Genomic DNA, 19,650 nt, shown 5'->3' with positions numbered 1-19,650 from the left:
GGGGTGACAAAAAAATGGGGGGGGAAAAACCGGGGGGGGTGACAAAAATTGGGGGTGACAAAAATTGGGGGTGACAAAAATTGGGGGTGACAAAAATTGGGGGTGACAAAAATTTGGGGTGACAAAAATTGGGGTGACAAAAATTGGGGGGGACAAAAATTGGGGGGGACAAAAATTGGGGGTGACAAAAAAATGGGGGGGGAAAAACCGGGGGGGGGTGACAAAAATTGGGGGGTGACAAAAAATGGGGGTGACAAAAAATTGGGGGGAGATAAAAATTGGGGGTGACAAAAAGGTGACAAAAAGGTGACAAAAGTGACAAAAAAGTGACAAAAAGGTGAAAAAAAGGTGACAAAAGTGACAAAATGGTGACAAAAAGGTGACAAAAAGGTGACAAAAGTGACAAAAAGGTGACAAAAAGGGGACAAAGGTGACAAAAAGGTGACAAAGGTGACAAAGGTGACAAAAAAGGTGACAAAAATGTGACAAAGGTGACAAAAAGATGACAAAAAGGTGACAAAAGGGTGACAAAACGGTGACAAAAAGGTGACAAAAAGGTGACAAAAAGGTGACAAAAAGGTGACAAAGGTGACAAAAAGGTGACAAAGGTGACAAAAAGGTGACAAAAAGGTGACAAAGGTGACAAAGGTGACAAAAAGGTGACAAAAAGGTGACAAAGGTGACAAAGGTGACAAAGGTGACAAAAAGGTGACAAAGGTGACAAAAAGGTGACAAAAGTGACAAAAAGTGACAAAAATGTGACAAAGGTGACAAAAAGGTGAGAAAAAGGTGACAAAAAGGTGACAAAAAGGTGACAAAAAAGTGAGAAAAAGGTGACAAAAAGGTGACAAAAAGGTGACAAAAAGGTGACAAAAGTGACAAAAAGGTGACAAAAAGGTGACACAAAGGTGACAAAGGTGACAAAAAGGTGACAAAAGTGACAAAAAGTGACAAAAAGGTGACAAAGGTGACAAAGGTGACAAAAAGGTGACAAAAAGGTGACAAAAAGGTGATAAAAAGGTGATAAAAAGGTGACAAAAAGGTGACAAAAAGGTGACAAAAGGTGACAAAAATGTGACAAAAAGGTGACAAAAAGGTGACAAAAGTAACAAAAAGGTGACAAAAAGGTGACAAAAAGGTGACAAAGGTGACAAAAAGGTGACAAAGGTGCCGCCCCTCCCCCACCAGAGCCGTGCCCGCCCGGATTCCAGAGACAAAATGGATCCTGTGAGGGTGAGAGCGGAAATTTGGGATTTGGGGTTTGGGGTTTGGGGTTTGGGGTTTGGGGTTTGGGATTTGGGGTTTGGGAATTTGGGATTGGGAATTTGGGAATTTGGGATCAGGAATTTGAGATGGGAAATTTGGGATTTGGGATCGGGGGTTTGGAATCTGGGAATTTGAGGTTTGTGATTTTGGGATTGGGGGTTTGGGGTTTGGGATTTGGGATTTGGGAATTTGGGGATTTGGGAATTTGGGATCAGGAATTTGAGATGGGGAATTTGGAATTTGGGATTCGGGATTGGGGATTTGGGAATTTGGGATTTAGGATCGGGAATTTGGGAATTTGGGATGGGGAATTTGGAATTTGGGATCGAGAATTTGGAATTTGGTAATTTGGGAACGGGAATTTGGTAATTTGGGATCGGGAATTTGGGAATTTGGGATCGGGAATTTGGGAATTTGGGATCGGGAATTTGGGAATTTGGGATCGGGAATTTGGGAATTTGGGCTTTGGGATCAGAAATTTGGGATTTAGGATTGGGAATTCGGGATTTGGGATGGGGAATTTGGATGTTGGGATTTTGGATGGGAAATTTGGATATTTGGGAATTTGGGATTTGGGATGGGGAATTTGGGAATTTGGGATTGGGAATTTGGGATCAGGGATTTGGGATTGGGAATTTGGGATTTGGGATCGGGGATTTGGGAATTTGGGAATTTGGGAATTTGGGATTTGGGATGGGGAACTCGGGATTTGGGATGGGGAATTCGGGATCGAGTATTTAGGATTTGGTAATTTGGGATGGGGAATTTGGAATTTGGGAATTTTGGATTTGGGAATTTGGAATTTGGGAATTTGGGATTTGGGAATTCACAATTTAGGATTGGGAATTTGGGAATTTGGGACGGGGAATTCGGGATGGAGAATTCAGGATGGGGAATTTGGGATGATGAATTTGGGAATTCGGGATCAGGAATTTAGGGTCGGGAATTTGGGAATTTGGGAATTTGGGAATTCAGAAATTTGGGATCGGGAATTTGGGAATTCGGGAATTCGTGCTCGTATCACCCACCCCCCTGTACCCCCCGCAGACGTGGACGAGTGCTCGGAGGCAGCTCTTTGCCAACTTGGCCACTGCACCAACACCCGCGGGAGCTTCAGCTGCACCTGCCCGGCCGGGTTCCTGCTGGAGGCCTCACGGGAACGATGCGTCTGTAGGGTCATTTATGGGGTTTTTATGGGATTTATGGGATTTATGGGATTTATGGGGTTATTTATGGGATTTATGGGGTTATCTGTGGGGTTTGGGGTCAGTTATGGGGTTTGGGTTGGGTTCTCCTGCACCTGCCCGGCCGGGTTCCTGCTGGAGGCATCGCGGGAACGATGCGTCTGTAGGGTCATTTATGGGGTTTTTATGGGATTTATGGGGTTATTTATGGGATTTATGGGGGTTTTATGGGATTTATGGGATTTATGGGATTTATGGGGTTATTTATGGGGTTATCTGTGGGGTTTGGGGTCAGTTATGGGGTTTGGGTTGGGTTCTCCTGCACCTGCCCGGCCGGGTTCCTGCTGGAGGCATCACGGGAACGATGCGTCTGTAGGGTCATTTATGGGGTTTTTATGGGATTTATGGGGTTTTTATGGGATTTATGGGATTTATGGGGTTATTTATGGGATTTATGGGGTTTTTATGGGATTTATGGGGTTATCTGTGGGGTTTGGGGTCAGTTATGGGGTTTGGGTTGGGTTCTCCTGCACCTGCCCGGCCGGGTTCCTGCTGGAGGCATCACGGGAACGATGCGTCTGTAGGGTCATTTATGGGGTTTTTATGGGGTTTTTATGGGGTTATTTATGGGATTTATGGGGTTTTTATGGGATTTATGGGGTTATCTGTGGGGTTTGGGGTCAGTTATGGGGTTTGGGTTGGGTTCTCCTGCACCTGCCCGGCCGGGTTCCTGCTGGAGGCATCACGGGAACGATGCGTCTGTAGGGTCATTTATGGGGTTTTTATGGGATTTTTATGGGATTTATGGGATTTATGGGGTTATTTATGGGATTTATGGGATTTATGGGGTTATTTATGGGATTTATGGGGTTATTTATGGGATTTATGGGGTTATTTATGGGATTTATGGGATTTATGGGATTATTTATGGGATTTATGGGGTTATCTGTGGGGTTTGGGGTCAGTTATGGGGTTTGGGTTGGGTTCTCCTGCACCTGCCCGGCCGGGTTCCTGCTGGAGGCATCACGGGAACGATGCGTCTGTAGGGTCATTTATGGGGTTTTTATGGGGTTTTTATGGGATTTATGGGGTTTTTATGGGATTTATGGGGTTATCTGTGGGGTTTGGGGTCAGTTATGGGGTTTGGGTTGGGTTCTCCTGCACCTGCCCGGCCGGGTTCCTGCTGGAGGCCTCACGGGAACGATGCGTCTGTAGGGTCATTTATGGGGTTTTTATGGGGTTTTTATGGGATTTATGGGGTTTTTATGGGATTTATGGGGTTATCTGTGGGGTTTGGGGTCAGTTATGGGGTTTGGGTTGGGTTCTCCTGCACCTGCCCGGCCGGGTTCCTGCTGGAGGCATCACGGGAACGATGCGTCTGTAGGGTCATTTATGGGGTTTTTATGGGATTTTTATGGGATTTATGGGATTTGTGGGGTTATTTATGGGATTTATGGGGTTATTTATGGGATTTATGGGATTATTTATGGGGTTTTTATGGGATTTATGGGATTTCTGGGGTTATTTATGGGATTTATGGGATTTATGGGGTTATTATGGGATTTATGGGGTTATTTATGGGATTTATGGGGTTATTTATGGGATTTATGGGATTTATGGGATTTATGGGGTTATTTATGGGATTTATGGGATTTATGGGGTTATTTATGGGATTTATGGGATTTTTATGGGGTTATTTATGGGATTTATGGGGTTTTTATGGGATTTATGGGATTTATGGGATTTATGGGGTTATTTATGGGATTATTTATGGGATTTATGGGATTTATGGGGTTATTTATGGGATTTATGGGGTTATTTATGGGGTTATTTATGGGGTTATTTATGGGATTTATGGGGTTATTTATGGGATTTATGGGGTTATTTATGGGATTTATGGTGTTAGTTATGGGATTTATGGGGTTATTTATGGGATTTATGGGATTTATGGGGTTATTTATGGGATTTATGGGATTTATGGGGTTTTTATGGGATTTATGGGATTTATGGGGTTTATGGGGTTTTTATGGGATTTATGGGATTATTTATAGGATTTATGGGATTTATGGGGTTATTTATGGGATTTATGGGATTTATGGGATTTATGGGGTTATTTATGGGATTTATGGGATTTATGGGGTTATTTATGGGATTTATGGGATTTATGGGGTTATTTATGGGATTTATGGGGTTATTTATGGGATTTATGGGATTTATGGGGTTATTTATGGGATTTATGGGGTTATTTATGGGATTTATGGGGTTATTTATGGGATTTATGGGGTCATTTATGGGGTTTTTATGGGATTTATGGGATTTATGGGATTTATGGGATTTATGGGGTTATTTATGGGATTTATGGGGTTATCTGTGGGGTTTGGGGTCAGTTATGGGGTTTGGGTTGGGTTCTCCTGCACCTGCCCGGCCGGGTTCCTGCTGGAGGCATCACGGGAACGATGCGTCTGTAGGGTCATTTATGGGGTTTTTATGGGATTTTTATAGGATTTATGGGATTTATGGGGTTATTTATGGGATTTATGGGGTTATTTATGGGATTTATGGGATTATTTATGGGGTTTTTATGGGATTTATGGGATTTCTGGGGTTATTTATGGGATTTATGGGATTTATGGGGTTATTATGGGATTTATGGGGTTATTTATGGGATTTATGGGGTTATTTATGGGATTTATGGGATTTATGGGATTTATGGGGTTATTTATGGGATTTATGGGATTTATGGGGTTATTTATGGGATTTATGGGATTTTTATGGGGTTATTTATGGGATTTATGGGGTTTTTATGGGATTTATGGGATTTATGGGATTTATGGGGTTATTTATGGGATTATTTATGGGATTTATGGGATTTATGGGGTTATTTATGGGATTTATGGGGTTATTTATGGGGTTATTTATGGGGTTATTTATGGGATTTATGGGGTTATTTATGGGATTTATGGGGTTATTTATGGGATTTATGGTGTTAGTTATGGGATTTATGGGGTTATTTATGGGATTTATGGGATTTATGGGATTTATGGGATTTATGGGGTTATTTATGGGATTTATGGGATTTATGGGATTTATGGGGTTATTTATGGGATTTATGGGATTTATGGGGTTATTTATGGGATTTATGGGATTTATGGGGTTATTTATGGGATTTATGGGGTTATTTATGGGATTTATGGGATTTATGGGGTTATTTATGGGATTTATGGGGTTATTTATGGGATTTATGGGGTTATTTATGGGATTTATGGGGTCATTTATGGGGTTTTTATGGGATTTATGGGATTTATGGGATTTATGGGATTTATGGGGTTATTTATGGAATTTATGGGGTTTTTATGGGATTTATGGGGTTATTTATGGGATTTATGGGGTTATTTATGGGATTTATGGGATTTATGGGATTTATGGGGTTATTTATGGGATTTATGGGGTTATTTATGGGATTTATGGGATTTATGGGGTTATTTATGGGATTTATGGGGTTATTTATGGGATTTATGGGGTTATTTATGGGATTTATGGGATTTATGGGGTTATTTATGGGATTTATGGGGTTATTATGGGATTTATGGGGTTTTTATGGCATTTATGGGGTTTTTATGGGATTTATGGGGTTATTTGTGGGGTTTATGGGATTTATGGGGTTATTTATGGGATTTATGGGATTTATGGGGTTATTTATGGGATTTATGGGATTTATGGGGTTTTTATGGGATTTATGGGGTTATTTATGGGATTTATGGGATTTATGGGGTTATTTATGGGATTTATGGCATTTATGGGGTTATTTATGGGATTTATGGGATTTATGGGATTTATGGGGTTTTTATGGGATTTATGGGATTTATGGGGTTATTTATGGGATTTATGGGGTTATTTATGGGATTTATGGGGTTATTTATGGGATTTATGGGATTTATGGGATTTATGGGATTTATGGGGTTATTTATGGGATTTATGGGATTTATGGGGTTATTTATGGGATTTATGGGGTTATTTATAGGATTTATGGGGTTATTATGGGATTTATGGGATTATTTATGGGATTTATGGGGTTTTTATGGGATTTATGGGGTTATTTATGGGATTTGTGGGATTTATGGGATTTATGGGGTTATTTATGGGATTTATGGGGTTATTTATGGGATTTATGGGGTTATCTGTGGGGTTTGGGGTCAGTTATGGGGTTTGGGTTGGGTTCACCTGCACCTGCCCGGCCGGGTTCCTGCTGGAGGCATCACGGGAACGATGCGTCTGTAGGGTCATTTATGGGGTTTTTATGGGATTTATGGGGTTTTTATAGGATTTATGGGGTTATTTATGGGATTTATGGGGTTATTTATGGGATTTATGGGATTTATGGGATTTATGGGGTTATTTATGGGATTTATGGGGTTATTTATGGGATTTATGGGATTTATGGGGTTATTTATGGGATTTATGGGGTTATTTATGGGATTTATGGGGTTATTTATGGGATTTATGGGGTTATTTATGGGATTTATGGGATTTATGGGGTTATTTATGGGATTTATGGGGTTATTTATGGGATTTATGGGATTTATGGGGTTATTTATGGGATTTATGGGGTTATTTATGGGATTTATGGGATTTATGGGGTTATTTATGGGATTTATGGGGTTATTTATGGGATTTATGGGGTTATTTATGGGATTTATGGGGTTATTTATGGGGTTATTTATGGGATTTATGGGATTTATGGGATTTATGGGGTTATTTATGGGATTTATGGGATTTGTGGGGTTATTTATGGGATTTATGGGGTTTTTATGGGATTTATGGGATTTATGGGGTTATTTATGGGATTTATGGGGTTATCTGTGGGGTTTGGGGTCAGTTATGGGGTTTGGGTTGGGTTCTCCTGCACCTGCCCGGCCGGGTTCCTGCTGGAGGCATCACGGGAACGATGCGTCTGTAGGGTCATTTATGGGGTTTTTATGGGATTTTTATGGGATTTATGGGATTTATGGGATTTATGGGGTTATTTATGGGGTTATCTGTGGGGTTTGGGGTCAGTTATGGGGTTTGGGTTGGGTTCTCCTGCACCTGCCCGGCCGGGTTCCTGCTGGAGGCCTCACGGGAACGATGCGTCTGTAGGGTCATTTATGGGGTTTTTATGGGATTTATGGGATTTATGGGGTTATTTATGGGATTTATGGGGTTTTTATGGGATTTTTATGGGATTTATGGGATTTATGGGGTTATTTATGGGATTTATGGGGTTATTTATGGGATTTATGGGATTTATGGGGTTATTTATGGGATTTATGGGGTTATTTATGGGGTTATTTATGGGATTTATGGGGTTATTTATGGGATTTATGGGGTTATTTATGGGATTTATGGGGTTATTTATGGGATTTATGGGGTTATTTATGGGGTTATTTATGGGATTTATGGGATTTATGGGATTTATGGGGTTATTTATGGGATTTATGGGGTTATTTATGAGATTTATGGGGTTATCTGTGGGGTTTGGGGTCAGTTATGGGGTTTGGGTTGGGTTCTCCTGCACCTGCCCGGCCGGGTTCCTGCTGGAGGCATCACGGGAACGATGCGTCTGTAGGGTCATTTATGGGGTTTTTTATGGGATTTATGGGATTTATGGGATTTATGGGGTTATTTATGGGATTTATGGGATTATTTATGGGATTTATGGGGTTATTTATGGGATTTATGGGATTTATGGGGTTATTTATGGGATTTATGGGATTTATGGCGTCATTTATGGGGTTTTTATGGGATTTATGGGGTTATTTATGGGATTTATGGGATTTATGGGATTTATGGGGTTATTTATGGGATTTATGGGGTTATTTATGGGATTTATGGGATTTATTGGGTTATTTATGGGATTTATGGGGTTATTTATGGGATTTATGGGATTTATGGGATTTGTGGGGTTATTTATGGGATTTATGGGATTTATGGGGTTATTTATGGGATTTGTGGGGTTATTTATGGGATTTATGGGGTTATTTATGGGATTTATGGGGTAATTTATGGGATTTATGGGGTTATTTATGGGATTTATGTGATTTATGGGGTTATTTATGGGATTTATGGGGTTATTTATGGGATTTATGGGGTTATTTATGGGATTTATGGGATTTATGGGGTTATTTATGGGATTTATGGGGTTATTTATGGGATTTATGGGGTTATTTATGGGATTTATGGGGTTATTTATGGGGTTATTTATGGGGTTATTTATGGGATTTATGGGATTTATGGGGTTATTTATGGGATTTATGGGATTTATGGGGTTTTTATGGGATTTATGGGGTTTTTATGGGATTTATGGGGTTATTTATGGGATTTATGGGGTTATCTGTGGGGTTTGGGGTCAGTTATGGGGTTTGGGTTGGGTTCTCCTGCACCTGCCCGGCCGGGTTCCTGCTGGAGGCATCACGGGAACGATGCGTCTGTAGGGTCATTTATGGGGTTTTTATGGGATTTATGGGATTTATGGGATTATTTATGGGATTTATGGGGTTATCTGTGGGGTTTGGGGTCAGTTATGGGGTTTGGGTTGGGTTCTCCTGCACCTGCCCGGCCGGGTTCCTGCTGGAGGCATCACGGGAACGATGCGTCTGTAGGGTCATTTATGGGGTTTTTATGGGGTTTTTATGGGATTTATGGGGTTTTTATGGGATTTATGGGGTTATCTGTGGGGTTTGGGGTCAGTTATGGGGTTTGGGTTGGGTTCTCCTGCACCTGCCCGGCCGGGTTCCTGCTGGAGGCCTCACGGGAACGATGCGTCTGTAGGGTCATTTATGGGGTTTTTATGGGGTTTTTATGGGATTTATGGGGTTTTTATGGGATTTATGGGGTTATCTGTGGGGTTTGGGGTCAGTTATGGGGTTTGGGTTGGGTTCTCCTGCACCTGCCCGGCCGGGTTCCTGCTGGAGGCATCACGGGAACGATGCGTCTGTAGGGTCATTTATGGGGTTTTTATGGGATTTTTATGGGATTTATGGGATTTGTGGGGTTATTTATGGGATTTATGGGGTTATTTATGGGATTTATGGGATTATTTATGGGGTTTTTATGGGATTTATGGGATTTCTGGGGTTATTTATGGGATTTATGGGATTTATGGGGTTATTATGGGATTTATGGGGTTATTTATGGGATTTATGGGGTTATTTATGGGATTTATGGGATTTATGGGATTTATGGGGTTATTTATGGGATTTATGGGATTTATGGGGTTATTTATGGGATTTATGGGATTTTTATGGGGTTATTTATGGGATTTATGGGGTTTTTATGGGATTTATGGGATTTATGGGATTTATGGGGTTATTTATGGGATTATTTATGGGATTTATGGGATTTATGGGGTTATTTATGGGATTTATGGGGTTATTTATGGGGTTATTTATGGGGTTATTTATGGGATTTATGGGGTTATTTATGGGATTTATGGGGTTATTTATGGGATTTATGGTGTTAGTTATGGGATTTATGGGGTTATTTATGGGATTTATGGGATTTATGGGGTTATTTATGGGATTTATGGGATTTATGGGGTTTTTATGGGATTTATGGGATTTATGGGGTTTATGGGGTTTTTATGGGATTTATGGGATTATTTATAGGATTTATGGGATTTATGGGGTTATTTATGGGATTTATGGGATTTATGGGATTTATGGGGTTATTTATGGGATTTATGGGATTTATGGGGTTATTTATGGGATTTATGGGATTTATGGGGTTATTTATGGGATTTATGGGGTTATTTATGGGATTTATGGGATTTATGGGGTTATTTATGGGATTTATGGGGTTATTTATGGGATTTATGGGGTTATTTATGGGATTTATGGGGTCATTTATGGGGTTTTTATGGGATTTATGGGATTTATGGGATTTATGGGATTTATGGGGTTATTTATGGGATTTATGGGGTTATCTGTGGGGTTTGGGGTCAGTTATGGGGTTTGGGTTGGGTTCTCCTGCACCTGCCCGGCCGGGTTCCTGCTGGAGGCATCACGGGAACGATGCGTCTGTAGGGTCATTTATGGGGTTTTTATGGGATTTTTATAGGATTTATGGGATTTATGGGGTTATTTATGGGATTTATGGGGTTATTTATGGGATTTATGGGATTATTTATGGGGTTTTTATGGGATTTATGGGATTTCTGGGGTTATTTATGGGATTTATGGGATTTATGGGGTTATTATGGGATTTATGGGGTTATTTATGGGATTTATGGGGTTATTTATGGGATTTATGGGATTTATGGGATTTATGGGGTTATTTATGGGATTTATGGGATTTATGGGGTTATTTATGGGATTTATGGGATTTTTATGGGGTTATTTATGGGATTTATGGGGTTTTTATGGGATTTATGGGATTTATGGGATTTATGGGGTTATTTATGGGATTATTTATGGGATTTATGGGATTTATGGGGTTATTTATGGGATTTATGGGGTTATTTATGGGGTTATTTATGGGGTTATTTATGGGATTTATGGGGTTATTTATGGGATTTATGGGGTTATTTATGGGATTTATGGTGTTAGTTATGGGATTTATGGGGTTATTTATGGGATTTATGGGATTTATGGGATTTATGGGATTTATGGGGTTATTTATGGGATTTATGGGATTTATGGGATTTATGGGGTTATTTATGGGATTTATGGGATTTATGGGGTTATTTATGGGATTTATGGGATTTATGGGGTTATTTATGGGATTTATGGGGTTATTTATGGGATTTATGGGATTTATGGGGTTATTTATGGGATTTATGGGGTTATTTATGGGATTTATGGGGTTATTTATGGGATTTATGGGGTCATTTATGGGGTTTTTATGGGATTTATGGGATTTATGGGATTTATGGGATTTATGGGGTTATTTATGGAATTTATGGGGTTTTTATGGGATTTATGGGGTTATTTATGGGATTTATGGGGTTATTTATGGGATTTATGGGATTTATGGGATTTATGGGGTTATTTATGGGATTTATGGGGTTATTTATGGGATTTATGGGATTTATGGGGTTATTTATGGGATTTATGGGGTTATTTATGGGATTTATGGGGTTATTTATGGGATTTATGGGATTTATGGGGTTATTTATGGGATTTATGGGGTTATTATGGGATTTATGGGGTTTTTATGGCATTTATGGGGTTTTTATGGGATTTATGGGGTTATTTGTGGGGTTTATGGGATTTATGGGGTTATTTATGGGATTTATGGGATTTATGGGGTTATTTATGGGATTTATGGGATTTATGGGGTTTTTATGGGATTTATGGGGTTATTTATGGGATTTATGGGATTTATGGGGTTATTTATGGGATTTATGGCATTTATGGGGTTATTTATGGGATTTATGGGATTTATGGGATTTATGGGGTTTTTATGGGATTTATGGGATTTATGGGGTTATTTATGGGATTTATGGGGTTATTTATGGGATTTATGGGGTTATTTATGGGATTTATGGGATTTATGGGATTTATGGGATTTATGGGGTTATTTATGGGATTTATGGGATTTATGGGGTTATTTATGGGATTTATGGGGTTATTTATAGGATTTATGGGGTTATTATGGGATTTATGGGATTATTTATGGGATTTATGGGGTTTTTATGGGATTTATGGGGTTATTTATGGGATTTGTGGGATTTATGGGATTTATGGGGTTATTTATGGGATTTATGGGGTTATTTATGGGATTTATGGGGTTATCTGTGGGGTTTGGGGTCAGTTATGGGGTTTGGGTTGGGTTCACCTGCACCTGCCCGGCCGGGTTCCTGCTGGAGGCATCACGGGAACGATGCGTCTGTAGGGTCATTTATGGGGTTTTTATGGGATTTATGGGGTTTTTATAGGATTTATGGGGTTATTTATGGGATTTATGGGGTTATTTATGGGATTTATGGGATTTATGGGATTTATGGGGTTATTTATGGGATTTATGGGGTTATTTATGGGATTTATGGGATTTATGGGGTTATTTATGGGATTTATGGGGTTATTTATGGGATTTATGGGGTTATTTATGGGATTTATGGGGTTATTTATGGGATTTATGGGATTTATGGGGTTATTTATGGGATTTATGGGGTTATTTATGGGATTTATGGGATTTATGGGGTTATTTATGGGATTTATGGGGTTATTTATGGGATTTATGGGATTTATGGGGTTATTTATGGGATTTATGGGGTTATTTATGGGATTTATGGGGTTATTTATGGGATTTATGGGGTTATTTATGGGGTTATTTATGGGATTTATGGGATTTATGGGATTTATGGGGTTATTTATGGGATTTATGGGATTTGTGGGGTTATTTATGGGATTTATGGGGTTTTTATGGGATTTATGGGATTTATGGGGTTATTTATGGGATTTATGGGGTTATCTGTGGGGTTTGGGGTCAGTTATGGGGTTTGGGTTGGGTTCTCCTGCACCTGCCCGGCCGGGTTCCTGCTGGAGGCATCACGGGAACGATGCGTCTGTAGGGTCATTTATGGGGTTTTTATGGGATTTTTATGGGATTTATGGGATTTATGGGATTTATGGGGTTATTTATGGGGTTATCTGTGGGGTTTGGGGTCAGTTATGGGGTTTGGGTTGGGTTCTCCTGCACCTGCCCGGCCGGGTTCCTGCTGGAGGCCTCACGGGAACGATGCGTCTGTAGGGTCATTTATGGGGTTTTTATGGGATTTATGGGATTTATGGGGTTATTTATGGGATTTATGGGGTTTTTATGGGATTTTTATGGGATTTATGGGATTTATGGGGTTATTTATGGGATTTATGGGGTTATTTATGGGATTTATGGGATTTATGGGGTTATTTATGGGATTTATGGGGTTATTTATGGGGTTATTTATGGGATTTATGGGGTTATTTATGGGATTTATGGGGTTATTTATGGGATTTATGGGGTTATTTATGGGATTTATGGGGTTATTTATGGGGTTATTTATGGGATTTATGGGATTTATGGGATTTATGGGGTTATTTATGGGATTTATGGGGTTATTTATGAGATTTATGGGGTTATCTGTGGGGTTTGGGGTCAGTTATGGGGTTTGGGTTGGGTTCTCCTGCACCTGCCCGGCCGGGTTCCTGCTGGAGGCATCACGGGAACGATGCGTCTGTAGGGTCATTTATGGGGTTTTTTATGGGATTTATGGGATTTATGGGATTTATGGGGTTATTTATGGGATTTATGGGATTATTTATGGGATTTATGGGGTTATTTATGGGATTTATGGGATTTATGGGGTTATTTATGGGATTTATGGGATTTATGGCGTCATTTATGGGGTTTTTATGGGATTTATGGGGTTATTTATGGGATTTATGGGATTTATGGGATTTATGGGGTTATTTATGGGATTTATGGGGTTATTTATGGGATTTATGGGATTTATTGGGTTATTTATGGGATTTATGGGGTTATTTATGGGATTTATGGGATTTATGGGATTTGTGGGGTTATTTATGGGATTTATGGGATTTATGGGGTTATTTATGGGATTTGTGGGGTTATTTATGGGATTTATGGGGTTATTTATGGGATTTATGGGGTAATTTATGGGATTTATGGGGTTATTTATGGGATTTATGTGATTTATGGGGTTATTTATGGGATTTATGGGGTTATTTATGGGATTTATGGGGTTATTTATGGGATTTATGGGATTTATGGGGTTATTTATGGGATTTATGGGGTTATTTATGGGATTTATGGGGTTATTTATGGGATTTATGGGGTTATTTATGGGGTTATTTATGGGGTTATTTATGGGATTTATGGGATTTATGGGGTTATTTATGGGATTTATGGGATTTATGGGGTTTTTATGGGATTTATGGGGTTTTTATGGGATTTATGGGGTTATTTATGGGATTTATGGGGTTATCTGTGGGGTTTGGGGTCAGTTATGGGGTTTGGGTTGGGTTCTCCTGCACCTGCCCGGCCGGGTTCCTGCTGGAGGCATCACGGGAACGATGCGTCTGTAGGGTCATTTATGGGGTTTTTATGGGATTTATGGGATTTATGGGATTATTTATGGGATTTATGGGATTTATGGGGTTATTTATGGGATTTATGGGGTTATTTATGGGATTTATGGGGTTATTTATGGGATTTATGGGGTTATTTATGGGATTTATGGGGTTATTTATGGGGTTTATGGGGTTATTTATGGGATTTATGGGGTTATCTGTGGGGTTTATGGGATTTATGGGGTTATTTATGGGATTTATGGGATTTATGGGATTTATGGGGTTATTTATGGGATTTATGGGATTTATGGGATTTATGGGGTTATTTATGGGATTTATGGGATTTATGGGATTTATGGGGTTATTTATGGGATTTATGGGGTTTTTATGGGATTTATGGGATTTATGGGGTTATTTATGGGATTTATGGGATTTATGGGGTTATTTATGGGATTTATGAGGTTATTTATGGGATTTATGGGATTTATGGGGTTATTTATGGGATTTATGGGGTTATTTATGGGGTTATTTATGGGATTTATGGGGTTATTTATGGGATTTATGGGGTTATTTATGGGATTTGTGGGGTTATTTATGGGGTTATTTATGGGATTTATGGGATTTATGGGGTTATTCATGGGATTTATGGGGTTATTTATGGGATTTATGGGGTTTTTATGGGATTTATGGGATTTATGGGATTTATGGGGTCATTTATGGGATTTATGGGGTTATCTGTGGGGTTTGGGGTCAGTTATGGGGTTTGGGTTGGGTTCACCTGCACCTGCCCGGCCGGGTTCCTGCTGGAGGCATCACGGGAACGATGCGTCTGTAGGGTCATTTATGGGGTTTTTATGGGATTTATGGGATTTATGGGATTTATGGGGTTATTTATGGGATTTATGGGGTTATCTGTGGGGTTTGGGGTCAGTTATGGGGTTTGGGTTGGGTTCTCCTGCACCTGCCCGGCCGGGTTCCTGCTGGAGGCATCACGGGAACGATGCGTCTGTAGGGTCATTTATGGGGTTTTTATGGGATTTATGGGATTATTTATGGGATTTATGGGATTATTTATGGGATTTATGGGGTTATCTGTGGGGTTTGCGGTCAGTTATGGGGTTTGGGTTGGGTTCTCCTGCACCTGCCCGGCCGGGTTCCTGCTGGAGGCATCGCGGGAACGATGCGTCTGTAGGGTCATTTATGGGGTTTTTATGGGATTTTTATGGGATTTATGGGATTTATGGGGTTATTTATGGGATTTATGGGGTTATCTGTGGGGTTTGGGGTCAGTTATGGGGTTTGGGTTGGGTTCTCCTGCACCTGCCCGGCCGGGTTCCTGCTGGAGGCATCACGGGAACGATGCGTCTGTAGGGTCATTTATGGGGTTTTTATGGGATTTATGGGGTTTTTATGGGATTTATGGGGTTTTTATGGGATTTATGGGGTTATTTATGGGATTTATGGGGTTATTTATGGGATTTATGGGATTTATGGGGTTATTTATGGGATTTATGGGGTTATTTATGGGATTTATGGGGTTATTTATGGGATTTATGGGGTTATTTATGGGATTTATGGGATTTATGGGATTTATGGGATTTATGGGGTTATTTATGGGGTTATTTATGGGATTTATGGGATTTATGGGGTTATTTATGGGATTTATGGGGTTATCTGTGGGGTTTGGGGTCAGTTATGGGGTTTGGGTTGGGTTCTCCTGCACCTGCCCGGCCGGGTTCCTGCTGGAGGCATCACGGGAACGATGCGTCTGTAGGGTCATTTATGGGGTTTTTATGGGATTTATGGGGTTTTTATAGGATTTATGGGGTTATTTATGGGATTTATGGGGTTATTTATGGGATTTATGGGGTTATTTATGGGATTTATGGGGTTTTTATGGGGTTTTTATGGGATTTATGGGGTTATTTATAGGATTTATGGGATTTATGGGGTTATTTATGGGATTTATGGGTTATTTATGGGATTTATGGGGTTATTTATGGGATTTATGGGGTTTTTATGGGATTTATGGGGTTTTTATGGGATTTATGGGATTTATGGGGTTTTTATGGGGTTTTTATAGGATTTATGGGATTTATGGGGTTATTTATGGGATTTATGGGGTTATTTATGGGATTTATGGGGTTTTTATGGGGTTATTGATGGGATTTATGGGGTTATTTATGGGATTTATGGGGTTATTTATGGGATTTATGGGATTATTTATGGGATTTATGGGATTATTTATGGGATTTATGGGATTTATGGGGTTATTTATTGGATTTATGGGATTTATGGGATTTATGCGGTTATTTATGGGATTTATGGGGTTATTTATGGGATTTATGGGATTTATGGGATTTATGGGGTTATTTATGGGATTTATGGGGTTATTTATGGGATTTATGGGATTTATGGGGTTATTTATGGGATTTTTATGGGATTTATGGGATTATCTGTGGGGTTTGGGGTCAGTTATGGGGTTTGTGGGGTTGGGAATGAACTGGGCCAAACTGGGAGGGACTGGGATGAACTGGGCCATACTGGGATGAACTGGGATGGACTGGGATGAACTGGGATGAACTGGGATGGACTGGGATGGACTGGGATGGACTGGGATGAACTGGGATGAACTGGGCCATACTGGGATGAACTGGGAGGAACTGGGAGGGACTGGGAGGGACTGGGAGGAACTGGGAGGGACTGGGAGGGACTGGGATGGACTGGGATGAACTGGGATGGACTGGGATTGAACTGGTCTGAACTGGGATGGACTGGGATGAACTGGGATGAACTGGGATGAACTGGGATGAACTGGGAGGGACTGGGATGAACTGGGATGGACTGGGATGAACTGGGTTGAACTGGGATGAACTGGGATTGAACTGGTATGAACTGGGATGGACTGGGATGAACTGGGATGGACTGGGATGAACTGGGATGGACTGGGATGAACTGGGATGAACTGGGAGGGACTGGGATGAACTGGGATGAACTGGGATGAACTGGGATGAACTGGGATGGACTGGGATGAACTGGGATGAACTGGGATGAACTGGGATGAACTAGGATTGAACTGGGATGAACTGGGATGAACTGGGAGGGACTTGGACGAACTGGGATGAACTGGGATGGACTGGGATGGACTGGGCCTTACTGGGATGAACTGGGATGAACTGGGAGGGCTCCCCCAGCCCCAAAACGTCTCTCAGGGGCTCGGGGGGACCCCAAATCCGGCAGGTCCGGGATGGGACAAACTGGGATATACTGGGATGGGATGGACTGGGATGAACTGGGATGAATTGGGATGAACTGGGATGAACTGGGATGAACTGGGAGGGTCCCCCAGCCCCAAAACGTCTCCCAGGGGCTCAGGGGGACCCCAAATGCGGCAGGTCCGGGATGGGACAAACTGGGATATACTGGGATGGGATGGACTGGGATGAACTGGGATGAACTGGGCCAAACTGGGATGAACTGGGATGGACTGGGCCAAACTGGGATGAACTGGGATGAACTGGGAGGGTCCCCCAGCCCCAAAACGTCTCTCAGGGGCTCAGGGGGACCCCAAATGTGGCAGGTCCGGGATGGGACAAACTGGGATATACTGGGATGGGATGAACTGGGATGAACTGGGATGGACTGGGATGAACTGGGATGGACTGGGATGGACTGGGCCATACTGGGATGAACTGGGATGAACTGGGATGAACTGTCTCCAGGTGCTCCCCCAGCCCCAAAACGTCTCTCAGGGGCTCGGGGGGACCCCAAATCCGGCAGGTCTGGGATGGGACAAACTGGGATATACTGGGATGGGATGGACTGGGATGAACTGGGACAGACTGGGATGAACTGGGATGAACTGGGATGAACTGGGAGGGCTCCCCCAGCCCCAAAACGTCTCTCAGGGGCTCGGGGGGACCCCAAATGCGGCAGGTCCGGGATGGGACAAACTGGGATATACTGGGATGGGATGGACTGGGCCAAACTGGGATGAACTGGGATGGACTGGGATGAACTGGGATGAACTGGGATGAACTGGGATGGACTGGGATAAACTGGGATGGACTGGGACGGACTGGGATGGACTGGGATGGACTGGGATGAACTGGGATGAACTGGGCCATACTGGGATGAACTGGGCCATACTGGGATGAACTGGGATGAACTGGGATGGACTGGGATGAACTGGGATGGACTGGGAGGGACTGGGAGGGACTGGGATGAACTGGGATGAACTGGGATGAACTGGGATGAACTGGGCCATACTGGGATGAACTGGGATGAACTGGGATGGACTGGGATGAACTGGGATGGGATGGACTGGGATGGACTGGAATGGACTGGGATGGACTGGGATGGAACTGGGATGAACTGGGATGAACTGGGATGAACTGGGATGAACTGGGATGAACTGGGAGGGCTCTCCAGGTGCGCCCCCAGCCCCAAAACGTCCCTCAGGGGCTCGGGGGACCTCAAATGTGGCAGGTCTGGGATGGGACAAACTGGGATATACTGGGATGGGATGGACTGGGATGAACTGGGATGAACTGGGATGGACTGGGATGGACTGGGCCATACTGGGATGAACTGGGATGAACTGGGATGAACTGGGAGGGTCCCCCAGCCCCAAAACGTCTCTCAGGGGCTCGGGGGGACCCCAAATCCGGCAGGTCTGGGATGGGACAAACTGGGATATACTGGGATGGGATGAACTGGGATTGAACTGGGATGGACTGGGATGAACTGGGATGGACTGGGATGGACTGGAATGAACTGGGATGGACTGGAATGAACTGGGATGAACTGGGATGAACTGGGATGAACTGGGAGGGTCCCCCAGCCCCAAAACGTCTCTCAGGGGCTCGGGGGGACCCCAAATCCGGCAGGTCCGGGATGGGACAAACTGGGATATACTGGGATGGGATGGACTGGGATGAACTGGGATGGACTGGGATGGACTGGGATGAACTGGGATGAACTGGGATGAACTGGTCTGAACTGGGAGGGTCCCCCAGCCCATTGGGCGCTGTCCGAGGCTTGGGGGGACCCCAAATCCGGCAGGTCCAGGATGGGACAAACTGGGATAAACTGGGATGGGATGGACTGGGATGGACTGGGATAAACTGGGATGAACTGGGATGAACTGGGCC

General features: G+C 42.1%; 1 protein-coding gene across 1 annotated transcript in view; it reads left to right on the top strand.

Annotated features, from left to right (window-relative positions):
* LTBP4 (latent transforming growth factor beta binding protein 4) overlaps positions 1 to 19,650 on the top strand; it is a 92,720-nt gene that overhangs the window by 13,521 nt on the left and 59,549 nt on the right. The window contains exons 5-6 of the mRNA XM_072920882.1: positions 1,189 to 1,233; positions 2,314 to 2,436. Of these exons, the coding sequence (XP_072776983.1) occupies positions 1,189 to 1,233; positions 2,314 to 2,436 (168 nt within the window). The remainder of the gene's footprint in view (positions 1 to 1,188; positions 1,234 to 2,313; positions 2,437 to 19,650) is intronic.

Source organism: Taeniopygia guttata, chromosome 34, assembly GCF_048771995.1.
Source record: "Taeniopygia guttata chromosome 34, bTaeGut7.mat, whole genome shotgun sequence".
Lineage (NCBI taxonomy): Eukaryota > Metazoa > Chordata > Aves > Passeriformes > Estrildidae > Taeniopygia > Taeniopygia guttata.
The sequence above is the reverse complement of the archived record's forward strand: the minus strand, read 5'-3'. Positions and strand labels throughout refer to the sequence as shown.